Consider the following 16,525-nt stretch of genomic DNA (forward strand, 5'->3'; position numbering starts at 1 on the left):
TTTCGAGCCGATTATTCGTGTGGAAGACTGTTTTTGCGGACGGGGATCGATGAATCGAGGACGTATCGCGTGAACCAAAAATAGACCTCAGGTATTTTTCACTAAGAGGATCTTTTATTAGTTCGAAGGATTTCAAGGTTCTCTCGTGCGGTGTGTCAGGGTTACTTGAAACGTATTCAATTTAAAATCGAAAAAAAAAGTGGAGAGAGTTTCTTCTTCTTCTTCTTCTTCTTTTTTTCAAGATGTATTTTGTTAAAGTTTAATACGAATGATTATATTATTCGTATATTATGAATAGTGCATTGTATAAGGAGAAGCATTTGTATTCTCGCAAGCGGAGGCAAGGCAGAAATGATTCAGATTTCTTGGTATGTTGGTTATTATTACACGTATTTCGCCATTTTATGTAGACTCCTTTGCAAGAGCTAGATACGTCAGGATTATTTTTAACTTGTCTACTTCAAAGAATAAAACTCCTGTCTTTGTGCATGTAGAAGCTTTTTAAATTAATGGCATGACAAAGCAAAAAGGACTCGATTTTAAGAGAACATTTCCAATGACTTATATCGATGGTAAAGAAAAAGAGTGCTTTTAACTTGTACTTTCCCCTCTACAATCAGAGGCTTGAAACTAATTAGTTTTTAGTTTTCAATTAAAAACAGAACAAAGACAACTTTAGAGAGAAGGCAATTTTTAAAGGAAGACTGTTGTTGAAGTCAAAAATCAATAACGAAAGGGTGCTTTCAACTTTGTACTTCAAAGAATAAAATTTCTTCCTCTACCGTCAAGAGCTTAAAGCTGTCTTTAATTTCAAATTAACAGGGTTAATCTCAATGAACTGAAAAATTTTTAACAGAATACTGGTTGATGTCAAAAATCGATAACGAAAGAAAAAGATTGAAGTTTCAATTTACCAAATTCTCGCCGAGCTGCATTCCACAGAGACTGCGACAAAATAGTCATTTCGTTTAGAAGTTTCGTTGGAATGTCGCAATTTAAAGCTGATGTTCCTTCTGAAATAGTGTATCGAAATAAAATCGTTCGTGAATTTTCTTGGTGAAACATCCGTCGTTCTTGTGAATGGCCAATTAACCATAAAATCATATTCTCGATTTACGTGATAAATATTTCATTCCATTAATCGATCGACTCCCCCCTGAGATTGTTTTTAAAATTGCAAAAGCTTTTCGTTGAAATTTCGTTGAGATAATGCATGGAATTTATTTATTTCTTGAGAAAAATTGATGGAAAAATTGTGGATCATTTGAAAGGTGAATGATTAAAAAAAGTGTCTCATACAAAAATTGTTTCGACGAAGACATTTCAATCCTTCTATGTACATATTAGTTTGATTACGATCAAATTTACAAAAGCTTGAAATGATGAAATGTTGTTTAGAATATTTCTAGATCACTCGGAAAGATAAATCCATCGCAATAATTAAGCAAAGTGCTCTCACGCCTCTGATAAAATTCTTTTTTGACGAAGAATTCTTTAATCCTTTTATACTTATTGGAAAAACAGGTGGCGAGGAATTAAACACGCAAAGCTCTCGAGTGGAGATGTTATGTTTCAACGGTTTCAAACTCTCTGCGAACCAAACAAGTATTGACATTTCGTGCTTTGCTGTTGTACCGGCTAAATATAGTTGTTCTATGGAATAATCGTTAACAACTTGTATTGCTGCTTCATCGACCGTTTCTCTCTCTTACCCTCTTTTTTTTTTAACTGATCATTCGTTTAACGGCAATGTTGTCCAATATTAATTAAACTTGCAAACGCGCAATACATTTGAATACGATATAATTGAACCTAAAAGTTCTAGAATTAATAAGAAAAGTAAAAATATTTAAAAGTATCGAATGGTTTTAAATGTAACAAATTTCGAAACTAAAATTTCCATTTCGATCCATCAACGACCACCAACCGTTCCAGATCCGCGTTAAATTCACCATCCCCTGGCGCACAGGCATCGTCCCTCCGTTTATCCGGCGTATGCACTGCGACGTGACCTTAATGGAGCCCTGGAAACGCAGCTGCACCGGCCGACCACTAATTTGAGGTCTTTGTTAACGCAAGCGAGAAGCCCGTGCGTTGAGTGGCTTCTCTGGAACGGAATGAAAATCGACCTTTCAGGGGTGAAATCCTCCCTCTAGGTGAACACAGATAAACAGAGAGAGAGAGGGAGAGAGAGAGAGAGAGGAGAAAGATGCTGAAGAAAAAAAGAGAGGGAGAAAGAGACGATGAATCCAGATTTTGATGCCGGGTTTAACCGCTCGTGGATGCAGCAATGCTTATAAGCAATGAACCATGAGTGAATAGACTCGAATTTTTCACGAAAATCTTAATTAGGATACCGTGCATTTCCTCCCTTTCTCTCTTTCTCTTTCTCTCGACTGGTGTGTAGAACTCTCGAAAGAAAAAAAAAAGAAAAAAAATTCGTAGCTCGTCGAGATTTTGCGCCACGGTTTAATTAAGGCTATCCTAGTTGTATACCTGCTGCACGTGATTCTAGATTTCGCGACTCGTGCACCGATTATACAGTTTGCCTCGGCCATTTTTACTTCACGATACGTAATGGTGTAATAAACGCCTCGTATTTCCTTTTTTCTACAACTTTTGTTGCCGTCACGTTAATTCTTTCAATAATCAAGTTGTAAATTGAAAACTTTTTATAGTTGAGAACACATTGGATATTGTTGAAGAAGCAATTGTGCTAAAGTGTTGTTTCGATCTCGAATTCGATTATGGTGCAACAGTGGCACGATATTGCGACCTCGAATCTACCTTAAGCGACACCCACATGTCTGAGACGCTCAACCTAATTTCAACGATAGCATCTACCCTATAGAACTTGATACTATACTGATAACTTTAGGATTGGATGGACCAATATCTTGGATTTCGCAACTGCGATGCTGTAATCTCGCTGATTTCCTGATTATGGAACTCGGTTTTACCAATTTCCTGGACGCAAATTCGATGCAGGGAGATGTTTCAAGTTTTTAAATTCATTTTTTGAAAAAGACTTTGCGTCGAAATTTTTCCAGGATTGTTAAACTTTTAGTTACAACTATATTCTGAAATTCCACTCGTTTAAAAATATATATACCGTTTCTCTTATTAATTTAACACTCACTGTTTCGAATTTTCAAATCTTGAGAAACTATATCGTCCAACTGTGATAATGGAATCTTGATAATTTCTTCTGGAATTTAATATTATCAATTCAAATTCGATACTTTCACTCGTGAACACATTTTCGAATATTCTTTTATCACTTTTCATTATTCCACGATGGATTATTAATTTTAGAAATATCAGTTTTCTTCTCGTCACATTAATTTCATTAATTCCGAGAATGTACAAATTCAAACTGTTTGCATATTCGAATTCTCAAACTCTCTCAAATTCTACGTATCATGCAGTACGAATCTCGACGAAAGTGACTACAATCGATTATTCGAACAAAGGGATGCGAAATAAACGCTTTCGCAGATATCTGTGAAAGGACGACACGTGTTCTCGACTACTCATCATTTTCACGAATCCTTAGATTGTTGAACCCTCGTCACCAGTCACTCGAGCCTCGTCACACGGGCAACTTGAAACGGTTGAATTTCAATAGGAAGCTTAATTATCGCCGTAATTTCGTACATCTATTTGAATTTCATCACATACGTTGAGAAGCATTTTCAAAAATCTCTACTCCGTTTAACCGTGAACAGGAAGCAAGTTTCCAGACGTCGAGGTGCAGAGAGTGAATTATGTAACGCGATTATTTCAAATAATTTGCAAATTATTATTTATTATTACTGGAAAATATTTTTGTTAATTTCTTTACAAGTGTACGTCATCATAATCAATTTTGCTTCTTTTCAAATGAAATCACATATTTTCTAATACGTTCAGTCACATATAATGTAGATTTATATTATCACGTAATGAAATAGAATTTATTAAAAAAAGAAATGTAGATATCTAATTCTCATTTCAATTTAAAAAATCCACTCCATTAATTTTCTGCTGAGAATCCTTGTCAATTACATTAACAATTGTTGTACATACATCTGACCTATATATTCTCGTTACAGAAATTCCATCGAACCACACGTATCGACAGGCAATCGACATACAAGCACGAGGTGGTAATATTGACAAACGAAACTTTCTGAACGTGTTGAAGCCTTTAAAATCCAGTCATCCCGCGGACAATGCAGATTCTGTCCGCGAATTGTTTCGTGTCCTGTCCATTGACTCGGGGATTGTGTATCCCTCGACTCGCGGTGATTAACTGCCTAAGCTTTCAGAACCTTTCCACGAGCAAGGAATTTCGTGTTCTCTCTTTTTCCTCTCTCCCTCTCCGTGTCTACCATCGTTTGTAACGAGAATAAATGGCCAGCGCATACGGCTCGAGATTTATCTGTCTTTCGATGAATCTCGTCGATCTTGATTACATTGTTTTTCCATGAATCTTTACAGAATATAGCGTATATTGGTTCGAAGAAGAAAACGAATGGAGGAAATGGATAAATTGAATATTTTTTTTTTTTTTTTCGTTATCCAATTGGACGACTTTTTCAACTATTTTTACCATTATCTTTTACGATGTTCAAATGATGATGATGTTCTTTCTCCGTGAAGAAGCGAAGTGAAGCAAATTTTTAAAAATTAATATACTTCTATACTTCGACATGATGAACGTGATCCTTTAAGATTAAAAATTACAGATCCTGTAAAAAGAAAAAAAAAACATTTAGATATTAAAGAAAGAGCATTACTCGTGGTAAAAATGTAAAGAAGATAAAAATTTTTATTAAAAAACAATCTTCTCTCGTACAGTCGTGTTATGAGCTTGCCGACAAGCTCTTTTATGACGTGACGAAAGAATTTTAATTTCATCATTCGCTTGAAATAACAAGTGTGTTTTATTGCGATCATTGCACGCTCTTGTATGTGCTTGTTTCGAAGATTCTTAAACTTAAACTGATTTCCCGTCCTCACCGTCGCGACGAATTTAATTAAAGCGATATAAGTTTTGGAGCAATTAATGGCCGGCAACATAGTTTAAGAACTCGATACCACTTGGAACCTCTAATGAAAAAACTTTAACCCCTTAAACTCGGGGGAGAAAAATAGTATCTCGAGAATCGTCTTGCCTACTCCTCGCTCGAGACGAGAAGTATTCTTTAATGAGAGAATTAAAAATATCTTTCTCTCTTTTCTCAAAAGGCACAGCGAGCGAAACAATACGCCTTGGCACCGCTCTTTACTTGCTTTGATTTCAATTATTAAGATTGAAACTGATCCCTTCCTTAACTTGGTCACGCGATAATCGAGATTAACGAATGAAAATTCGATCGAAATAGGTATATAATTGGGAGCGCGGTGGTAATTAAACCTTCTTTTCTTCTTTTCCCATTTTCCAGAGAGGTACGTACAGTCGTGCTCAACAAAGGCTCCTCCGGACTGGGTTTCAACATCGTCGGTGGCGAAGATGGCGAGGGAATTTTTATTTCCTTCATCCTAGCCGGGGGCCCGGCCGATCTCAGCGGTGAACTACGTCGTGGCGATCAGATACTCAGTGTCAATGGCATTAATCTTCGGACAGCCACCCATGAAGAGGCCGCCGCGGCCCTCAAGGTACCTAAAAAAGAGAGAAGGATCCTCCCTTCGTTTCGAGAAACGCTTGAAAAATATTATTTCATATCGTATAATTCACAATTCTCTTGATATTTCGAACATTTTTCTCTCGTTTCCATCATAAATTGCGAGTATATATTCCATCCAGGGCACCGGGCAGACAGTGACGATCGTGGTACAGTACAAGCCCGAAGATTACAACAGATTCGAGGCTAAGATCCATGATCTTAAACAACAGATCTCTCAACAGAATTTGATGACAGGCACCCTAATGAGGACCTCGCAAAAGAAATCGCTTTACGTCAGGTAGGGTATAATTAATAATAGGGGAGAAATGTAATTTCTTCGAATGAGAATCGAGTCGATCGACGATGGCCAAAATGATTTCGTCCAACGTTTTCGCAGAGCGTTGTTCGACTACGATCCCAACAAGGACGACGGCTTGCCGAGCCGTGGTTTGGCATTCCGTTACGGTGAAATCCTACACGTGACGAATGCCAGCGACGACGAGTGGTGGCAAGCCAGAAGAGTGACTCCTCAGGGCGAGGAGGAGGGTCTCGGCATAATACCGTCGCGCAGGCGATGGGAACGGAAGCAACGCGCCAGAGATCGTTCCGTCAAGTTCCAAGGCCACATGCCGGTCATCCTCGACAAGGTGAGCTCGCTCGATCGAGGAATCAGAAATCAGATCGATTCTATTATTTTTTTCGAAGAAATTAAAGCTTTTTTTTTTTTCTTCTAAGATCCTTAACAGAAGAATTCAAGCCTGATAAATACTCTATATGTAATTACGAAATAAGAAATTTGAAAATTGTGAAATGTGTATTCAGTGATCAGAATTATTGATATTATAAGAATCGTTAATTTATTATTGTTTTTTTTTTTTTTTTCATTTCTTTTTGCAGCAATCGACACTGGACAGAAAAAAGAAGAACTTCTCGTTCAGCAGAAAGTTCCCGTTCATGAAGAGCAAGGACGATAAATCGGAGGACGGTTCGGACCAGGAACGTGAGTGTCTCGAAACATGGCGAATTCATAGAATCCTGCACGTTCTGTGCATGTTCAGACCCGTATATATTATTATCTATTGTGGTTTTTTACGTGATAATTTTTTTCTTTTTTTATTCTCGTCGTATTTCTCAGTCACTATATATATATATATATATATTATTATTATTATTAGATCGTGTGTTTGAACTTACATTAGTACTTCTTACGTGTCTTGATATATCCCAATGCAACGTTCTTTCTATCAAATCGACGCCTTTGTTTTTTTTTTTTTTTTTTTCTCTTTCTCAAATGTGAATTGTGACGAATAGAAAGACTAGAAGTGTTTCTCTCTTTCGTTTGATTATTCTTTTTCTCTGCGTACCTTTTCTCCCCTTTCAATCAAATATAACGTCAAATAATAAATAATCTTTTTGATCGAAACATGCACCCCAAAGCCAACCCAAAAGTATTCTTTTTCAAAGAATAATTCATAATTGTGTTCAATGTCTCTCCAATCTCCGCCCGCTCACGAAGCACGTGTTGGCAAGTTTTAAATATCGTTTAGTAATCCGTGACAGGTACGACGAATACGCCCAACTTCCGATTGAGCTTTTGTGTTTTTTTTTTTTTTTTTACCATGTGAAAACGTGACATGTGTTTTGTTTTTGCCTGCTTGTGTAGGGTCGCCCACGACACCCGAGAACGAAAACGATCCTACACGTAAGTATTCCAACAAGTTAGTCAACAAGAAGAAACAAGATACAATATCACACGATACACCTACATACCTTCCTCATACCATACACTGAACACGCGCGTGCGTGTGCACATACATCTCTTTCTCTCTTTTTTTTTTCGATTAAAAAAGAAATAATAATAATTAATCCACGAAGGAGTAATAACTATAATACGGGGAGGGGGGGGGAGAGGGGAGAGGGAGAAAGTAAATGAAAAGAAACGATTATCAGCGACCCTGTGAACCATTTTACACGCTTCTCGAGAGGTCTCTTCTTTCGTGCATCCTCTTCAACATTATGCTTGCCCATTGCACTTCATCCCGGCACACCAAACTACACGCAGCATTTCACGTGTTTGCCTGGGTTTGATCATTAACACGCGACCATGCAAGCTGCGACACTTAACTTTGCTTTCTAATATTGGCTAATATTTTCTGTGGTAGAGAGGTAGAGAGAGCCTCCCTTCGTTACGCTTGTAGAGAATCTCGACACGTGTAATATTTACTGTGGACTGTGGACCGCTCGATCCTCTTTTCCCTCGAAGTGAAAATCTCGAGTGATCATCTCTATGAAATGATTATTTTACTGTTGCGAAGAAATCTATTGATGCGAAGAATAATCGTTGATTAACTTTTGACGAAGATTGTATGATTGTACCCGTGTGAAAGTTCCTTGTTAAATATTGAATACGATGCTCTTGAATAGATACGTGAGTTGAGAAACGCGAGGCTCAAGATTCTGCCTGAGAGCAGAACACCGTTTGCTACAAAAGTGGCAAAATTAGAATTCTTAATTACTTTTAGAATTTGAACGGTGAAAGCGCATTGCAACCGTGCAACTTTCTAGCAGGGTCGGGTTTCTTTTTCATTTGAAAAATAAATAAATAAATACATCTTATAGAGCTACTTGTAATAATAATAATAAATAATTTAAGATAAGAAAAATTCAATTTGAGATGCAAATTTCCTCTCAGATCGAGAAAAGAAAATATACAATAAAACTAGATCTCTCAGAACAGAAGAACAGAATGATCTTTGAGAATAGAACGTCCACACGCGATACATTCAACGCGATGCGAAAAAATTAAATCGAGTTCGATTCGAAACAATTATTATAAAACTGGATATCTGAAAAAATTTCTTTTCATTTTTTTTTTTTTTTCCATCTATCATATTTCCACCATTAAACGGAATATATTATCGTCGAATTTGCAAAGCTTTTTTAAACGAAGCGACGTGGATACAATTAAAACTCGCGTTAAAAAAAAAACGAGATCGTGCGAGCTATCACAATGGGCCAATCAAGACTGTTCGAAAGCTCGAGCCAGTCACGGTAGGGGAGATGATTGTTCATGCTTAAAGCTTAATTAATCCTAGCAATTATTAACGGCCGCTTATTAGTACGCAACGTATACTGAAATATTGAACTTGTTATGTTTTAGCATTCATGCTGTGCTACACCCAGGACGACACTAACACCGAAGGTAATCACGTCTCTCTCTCTTTCTTTCTTTCTTTCTGTGTCACCCACTCCTATTATATTTGTATCTCCTTTCTCGTCTCTCTTTTTCTCTCTCATTCTCTCTGTCTGTCTTTCATTTCAATCCACCATTATACATTCCAACCTCCCCCAACCCCTTCTACACCTCCCCCTTCTCTTCGTTTCATCTCGGTCGCATCAATTAACAAAGCACACGTTCATTACCGCGATATAACGATCCGTTCGCGGGACGAACACATTGTTCGACAACGTCCTTTTGTCGTGGCGCGTTGTCACTTTTGAATAGAGCTCGCACTCTCTTTATACCGCGTTGTCGATTAACGAACCTAGCGACTTCGAAGAGGAACAACTGTGAGCCGAGCAATCGAATCCTATATTTTTACTGGTGGAATTTTTTCGTTTATTTGTTCTTCGTTTTTCCCTCTTTTTTTTCTTTTTTTTTTTTGTTTTTCTTTTTGCGATTTTACGTTTCAACTGGTGACGCGTCTTAAAAATTGATACAAATAGCTTCGTTCATCATCGTGTTTGCATTATTTTATTAGCGTCGAAAGTAAAATTTATGGTTTTTCTTTTTGAAGACTACGTCGTAATCGTAATCTTCGTGTACTTATTTGAAAGTATCAGTCAGGAGGAGAAATGTTAGATTTTAATAAAAGAATGACGAGAAACAAAATTCAAGACAAAATCGAAGACACGTCACTAGTTGAGTCACTCAACTTGTTTCAAAATTTACATTTATTTCTATGTAAGAATTTAATATTCGTTTTAAAACTATACCATTCCTGTATTAACACGTACACATGAATCATCGAACATCCATAACATCTTATTCAATGGCGAAACCTTCGTTCATCGATCATATAAAAAAAAAAAAAAAAAAAGAGCAACAGTATTCGACCAGAATAAAACGTCCTCCAGCTTTCATTCAAAAGCTTCGCTCTTGAGCGTTTTCGAGGCCTAATATTCATAAAACGATATATCACGATAAACGCGTTCATTCTCGTCTCCTATCTCATCTCATCGCGCGCTTACTCCACCTTTTTCATTCACAAAAAGAATTCTTGTCTTGCGTCGCAGGGAGTAGAGAAATTTTATATCGCGTCGAACTGCCTTATATGGAGGAACTGACGTTAGTTTATCTGGAAAAGGAGGACGATGACAATAATGACGAGTTTAGTAAGTGATACACAATAAAAAAGAAAAGAAAAAAAAATATCAAATATATCAAAGTGTGTGGAAAAAAAAAAACAAGAGTGAACAACAAATACCAATATTATACCAATTTCTTTAGGTCCTTGACTAACACTCGATATCGAACGTAGTTTCGATCGATATATAAACAATCCTTCTTTTACCGTTTAATTTTTAACTTTTTTTTTTTTTTTTTTTTTTTAATTTTCACCAATTTCTACACTTGTAATATCTACAAACCGCCGAAAACGCTTCGCGCAATTGGGACAGTCGCGACGTGCTTTATCTTGTCTGTTGTCTGCCGTTTTTTTCTTGGTTTCTTTATATATATATGTAACACTATTCACCCTCATGTAGACTTTTAACGAGAGTCGCAGTCACTACTGCGTAGATGATGTGAAATCGCGTCGCTTCTATAAAGTTTTTTTTAATTAAAAAATTCATATATCAACAAATGTTGAAGAAATCTTTGTCAAATTCTTACGAAACAAATGTTTAGTTCGGTATCTGCTTTCGATTGTGACGATATCGCTTTAAATTTCCCTCTTATGGAATCGATATTGTTAAAATTGAAAGAAATGACTGAACTGAATAATTATTAAAAAAAAAAAAAAAAAAAAAAATTCATGGAAGAAGCGAAGAAGCGACGCTTTTTAGTGTAAATTAAAATCGTTACAACCACGTAGAATCGAGTATCGATTACAAAAACCCTATCGTATATAATAGCATAGTCGCCACGTAACTAATAATGCCACATCGAACTCTTCGATCTAAGTTTCTAGAAGCTTTACCAATCCCTTTCACTCCCTTAAACCCTGCTTCGATCTCCTAGATGCTAAAGCATGGATCATTTCTCCATCGAGGTGGACAGCAAACATAATAATAACAACAATAATAATAATAATAATCCTTGGTCGCGTTTCTGTATACGTGATTTCTAACCAGAATATATCACAAATAATACAATCTACTATCTATTATCTTGAGAAAAAAAATTTCGAGACTATTTCGATTTGTTAATTCTCTCTCGACAGAGATCGATATTTTGAGATCGTGTTTCAAGATCGATAGAGAAACGTTTGTCTCCTTTAGCTGTTTGAAAGAGTGCAAAGAAACATTTTCTAACCCGAGGATAACAAAAGCTTTCACAATGTTCAAAAATATCTTGGAAACACGAGTATACTTATACCGGAAATTGCAGGCAGCGAAGAAAACGTGCTGTCGTACGAGGCAGTCCAGCAGCTCACCATACAGTACACACGACCTGTCATTATCCTCGGTCCTCTCAAGGATCGCATCAACGACGACCTCATCTCGGAATTCCCCGACAAATTCGGCAGCTGTGTGCCACGTGAGTTGAAATGGATTTTAATCTACCTCTACCTCTGATTTGGGTCACGTGTTACATGGGGACAGATCCTGAGATTTTCAGAGGATTTTCGTGTTACGTTGGAAACAACGAAACAGCTTGTTTTCTCTATTACATCTGTCTGTCTGGTGGCTTTGTATTTTACTTTGGATGAGACAACGAAGTTAAATACTATGTATTGGATATATATATATATATATAAGATAATTTAGAGAATAGTTGCTTTTGATGATGTCAATTTATTAAAGTATCTGGTTCTCTCTAAGAGTAATTCATACTATTCAATACTTTGAAATTAAATTAAACTAGTTATTTGAGGCCAAGAGATTTTTACCTGAAAGAAAAAAGAATTAGAATTAGAAAAAATGACGAATAAAAGAAAGATTCATAAGTTCAAGCTAAAACACGTGGTCACCTTATAATTAAACTTTGTACAGATGTAAGTCAACGATATTTTTGAAAACTTCAAGAATAATTTTAAGAAATGTCGTACAGAAAATTAAATTTGTTACATGGAAATGAAGTTACTCTAAATTATTTTACCAGTAAAAAGAGAATGTTAAACGTTTCTCATTTCCACAGATACAACGAGGAGTAGAAGAGAGTACGAGGTGGATGGACGTGATTATCATTTTGTCGCATCTAGGGAACAGATGGAGAGGGACATTCAAAATCATTTGTTCATCGAGGCCGGACAGTACAATGACAATCTTTATGGCACGTCTGTGGCGTCCGTGCGAGAAGTCGCTGAAAAAGTAAAAAGAATTTTAATAGACAGTCTCATAAATACGAATAAAAATACTCGATATCGATAGAATGATAAAAATGATCTGTTAATTAAGGGAAAACACTGTATTCTGGACGTGAGTGGAAACGCTATCAAAAGGTTACAAGTGGCGCAGCTGTATCCCATCGCCATCTTTATTAAACCAAAATCCGTGGAATCAGTTATGTAAGTGACAATTCTTTTATTTAATTTGGAAACTTCGAGCGTAGCTTAACGATCATTGATATTCGAAGGGAAATGAACAAGAGGATGACCGAGGAACAAGCGAAAAAAACATATGAACGAGCACTGAAAATGGAGCAAGAGTTCGGAGAATATTTTACTGGTAAATAATCCGAAATATCTTTTCTAACTTCTGCCATATGAACATAACATTAATTCAATTGTTTGCTCGTCCTAAAACACTGATTCTGGTTCTCGAAATCTTAGAAATATTTAATATCTAAGGTATATTTCAAGAATGCAATCTAATTTTTTAATATATCCAATGATATATCTAATCTATCAATTTTTTAATAATTTTAAATTGCAAAATTAATTTAGGTCATGATCCAACAAATCACGATACATTATACCACGACACAAGAAGATCAAGAAACGCTGAATTATATCACGAAATTCACACAGCTAATTTACTTGCCACCTCAATCAATTGATAATAATAATATTCATAATTAAATAAATCATTGACATGGAAAATTGAACTGCTTGAAATTGAATTCTTCTTAAAATTACAGCCGTGGTGCAAGGCGACACACCGGAAGAGATCTACGTAAAGGTGAAGGAGGTGATCGCCGAGCAGTCAGGCCCGAACATTTGGGTACCGTGCAGAGACCAGCAACTGTGACGTCCTGCCCCCCACGCTCAGCCCGGTCCAAACGCTTGGACCCTACCTCCGAGGCGTCAAGCTTAATTACTCTTAATAAAAATAACCGAGTAACTCTCTAATGCCTTCCCCGTTCCCATCCTGAACCCGTCCCACCTCACTCCACCCCTGTTGCCCTGTTACACACCCAATCGAGTAGCACAATGTCCCAGTTAAGGCGTTAGCCGCGCACCAAGCTCGTCGAAAAGAAAAGACTTTGTATCGTGTAAACGCTGAAAGTAATACGAGGAGGAATATGCCCGCAAAGTTTCACTGGGAGGCGATTATTAGATTAAGGAGAGGATTAAAGAAAGAATAATAATAATAATATTAATAATAATAATGGAGTATGTTTCGAAGAAAGAATGTTCAGAGTCTCTCCGCGATCGTTCACGCCGTGACAAAATGTTTCATTGTTAATCGATAAAATTATTGTTGAAAAACGATAAAACGATAAGTTGATGGCGTGTTCTATAATTGTTATCCGTTTCGATGAGAGACATCTGAATATTTAAGTTTTTAAGAAAGATTGTTAGGCAGAGGATACATACATACATGTTATAGCGTTAATATCAGAAGTGTTTCGTCGTATCACGATGTTTTCTCATGGTTTCCATGTGACGAGTGGATTTGTTGAAAAGAGCGTTGTCGTGTATGCGTATCTCCGCACTTGAATTTTATCACTGTGTTAGGACGTCAGGAACGAATACACGATACTTTGATTATTGAACTGATTCTTCTTATTGCGACGAAAATATTGAACACGTAGTCGTTTTATAACACTAAACACTTTATAACACTAAATCCTGATTTTTGTTGTAAAATCAAAAGAGCACATGATCGTGTATTCGTATCAGAGATGATTTTAATGTTTGATTGACGACAACTCGACTCGGCACGACGAAGCTGATACGTTGAGCAGTTTTATCGAAAGACTCGCGTCGTAGTTCCTCTTCGACTGATCGCGAACTGCGACGCGTTTTGTGTATGTTACATTGTATGTATACAGTTCACGTTTGGAAACATGATGAGAGAGAGAGAGAGAGAGAAAGAGAAAGACGAATAACAAACGAATGATCGACACTCGGTTGAAGTCGAAAAAGGCGAAACGAAAAAGAAGAACGAGCGACAAAACGAAAATAAAATAAAGTAAAATAAAATAAAAAAGATAATAGATGTTTAAGATAGATATTCGTCGCGATTGTTTGTAAGACGCGCACAGCACGTTAGACGCTTATAAACAAAGAATTTTTTCACGCGCAAATCGCGACGATTAAACGACAATGAAACGAGACAAAGTACGAGATACGCTGAGAAAATAAAGTAAACGGAAATAAAAAAAAAAAAAAAATCAATAAAAAAATAATACTTGGCTTCACCGAACATATTAATATATGTATAGCTTGGTCCGGTTAATTCTGAGCGAAGTAGCGCGGTATTTTTTAATGTACTTAATCGCAATAAGAAGCGAACAAGAGACAAAGGGGGAAATCGGGAAGATTCGTTGCCTGACAAGGCGAAACTCGTACGTAAAATGTATTAGCAGGACAAATGAAAAGATATAATATAAAAGGAAACTAGAAAAGCGAAAATTATAAATTTTTTTGTGAGAGAAAGAAACAGAAGACAGAAAGGAAAAAACAAAATAGAGAAAAAGAATAAGATCCAAACGCATGTTACGAACCTCACGATTCATCAAACCTCACAGGACAAATCTCTAGATGCTAGAATAGCGATATATAATGTTTTGTACAGCTAGATTACTAAGCCAGTACTGGGTTATGTGCAACATTATATATATATATATGTATATATATGTATATACATATATTTATATGTATATACATATATATACATATATATATAAATAGAAAACGCGCGCGAAAGAAAGGGAGAAACGAGATCGCCAGGAGAAAAAGAATGAACGCTATTGTAATTTAAATACCACTACTAAATTATTATTACGATATAGTAGGTATATATATGTGTATATATATATATATATATACACACATATATATATTATTGTAAATACCTATACCCGAGATAATCGAGATGGTATATGGTGGTAACGTGAAATCATGGACGAAGTATTCGGTCGTAGTATTTTCTTGATCGTGTCGAGCCACAGATGTATGACGTAACGATGTTTGTATTAAGTTCGATGCAAAGAAAGGATCGTTACTTTTGCATTTTGCTTTCTACGATTGGTCTATGCCAATCTATAGAAAACTGAATGCGTGTACACGCGTGTATAGATAAGAAAAACTGGACAGGTTTAAGACAATATCGCAAAGAATCGCATCGTGAAGAAAAGAAATACGTATTACCTTGACGATAAATGCAGAACAGGTTTCACTCCACTCCAGACCAACGAAAACGCCTCGTATCGAACTACTTTCACAAAGACAGTCGGATAACGAAAATATCACGAAAAAAAAAATCATTGAATGGCATCTTTTCGATCACATCATGTCGCGTTGAATTGATAGATTTGATATAGACGAGGGAATGCGATATAATCGCTCGTCGATTACACACAGTACTTATACGAGTGAATAGAAGAAATCGTGGAAAATATAGAAAAGAGAATCGTATCAAGGGTTACGAGACAATGAAACAAAGAAAGGTTAGAAAACGCGAGAAGAGTTTATACGTACAACTGCGTATCGTCGCAATGGTTATTAACCTACTAACCACTTGTTTCGGTGGTCATCGATCGTGCAGCGATTATCGAATCGTTTCGCCATCGTCGATTGCTCGATTTCCTTCGATTTGACGAGTGGAAGGATCCATTTTTGCGTTCTTCGTTTCCTTTTTTCGTTTATTCGTAGAATGTGTCGAGCGATATTTACGACATACCGGTTGATCGGGTATAATAATTAGCATGGATACGCTTTCTACGAGCTATTTTTCCTACGACAAATCCTGTGTTTAGAATCGTTAACGCAACAGTCGTCGCACGTATTTACGAAAGAAAAAATACGAAGAGTGAATGAATAAGTAATGGAGTCGTATTATTGATAGTTGAAGAATGAATCGAATAGCGAGAAATCGTTGTCATATAATAATATTATTGCACAGGTTGTGCCTGAAGAGAAAAGGGGATCGGAAATGAGCTAGGATTCGCCGAAAGTTAAATCGAGAAAATCTTGAAAAGGAGATGATGGAAAAAAGACGTCTGTCTCGATGTAAAGGAACGTATAAAGAGAATAATTACTACAGACACTTATTATACACCTCTATAGTCTATTTAATAATATTACTTATTGAATTGTCAATCTCATGTTCACCTTGTTTCATCGTTTTTAAATAGTTAATAAACGTTTTACCAATTTTAAATCTGTTTCAGAGAATCATCCATCCTTTCTTTCCTTCGAACATGACTCCTCAAATCTGATTTATCCTGATTTTTGAAATTAGAAATTTTTCACGATTCGTGG

The 16,525-nt window shown here is 36.3% G+C and overlaps 1 protein-coding gene and 1 long non-coding RNA gene across 24 annotated transcripts in view; one reads left to right on the plus strand and one right to left on the minus strand.

Moving 5' to 3' along the window:
* dlg1 (MAGUK family member discs large 1) overlaps nucleotides 1–16,424 on the plus strand; it is a 516,408-nt gene extending 499,984 nt beyond the window's left edge. For 18 of the 23 annotated variants that reach the window (XM_086911654.1, XM_086911656.1, XM_086911657.1 and 15 more), the window contains 12 exons: nucleotides 5,430–5,643; nucleotides 5,792–5,949; nucleotides 6,049–6,298; nucleotides 6,549–6,651; nucleotides 7,315–7,353; nucleotides 8,812–8,853; nucleotides 9,948–10,046; nucleotides 11,263–11,412; nucleotides 12,013–12,185; nucleotides 12,273–12,382; nucleotides 12,451–12,542; nucleotides 12,955–16,424. In XM_086911654.1, coding sequence (XP_086767780.1) covers nucleotides 5,430–5,643; nucleotides 5,792–5,949; nucleotides 6,049–6,298; nucleotides 6,549–6,651; nucleotides 7,315–7,353; nucleotides 8,812–8,853; nucleotides 9,948–10,046; nucleotides 11,263–11,412; nucleotides 12,013–12,185; nucleotides 12,273–12,382; nucleotides 12,451–12,542; nucleotides 12,955–13,064 — 1,540 coding nt within the window. In that variant the 3' untranslated portion in view covers nucleotides 13,065–16,424. The remainder of the gene's footprint in view (nucleotides 1–5,429; nucleotides 5,644–5,791; nucleotides 5,950–6,048; nucleotides 6,299–6,548; nucleotides 6,652–7,314; nucleotides 7,354–8,811; nucleotides 8,854–9,947; nucleotides 10,047–11,262; nucleotides 11,413–12,012; nucleotides 12,186–12,272; nucleotides 12,383–12,450; nucleotides 12,543–12,954) is intronic. The other 5 variants (XM_086911646.1, XM_086911649.1, XM_086911651.1 and 2 more) reach the window with 5 other exon arrangements.
* On the minus strand, nucleotides 11,650–12,177 carry LOC147657056 (uncharacterized). Its single transcript, XR_015293177.1, has 2 exons — nucleotides 11,974–12,177; nucleotides 11,650–11,764 (listed from the first exon to the last, which is right to left on the minus strand). It is a non-coding gene; the product is annotated as an uncharacterized LOC147657056 (long non-coding RNA).
* Nucleotides 16,425–16,525: the final 101 nt, after the last annotated feature.

The sequence above is a fragment of the Apis florea genome, unplaced genomic scaffold (assembly GCF_048593485.1).
Source record: "Apis florea isolate Af1SG1 unplaced genomic scaffold, ASM4859348v1 contig_3326_pilon, whole genome shotgun sequence".
Lineage (NCBI taxonomy): Eukaryota > Metazoa > Arthropoda > Insecta > Hymenoptera > Apidae > Apis > Apis florea.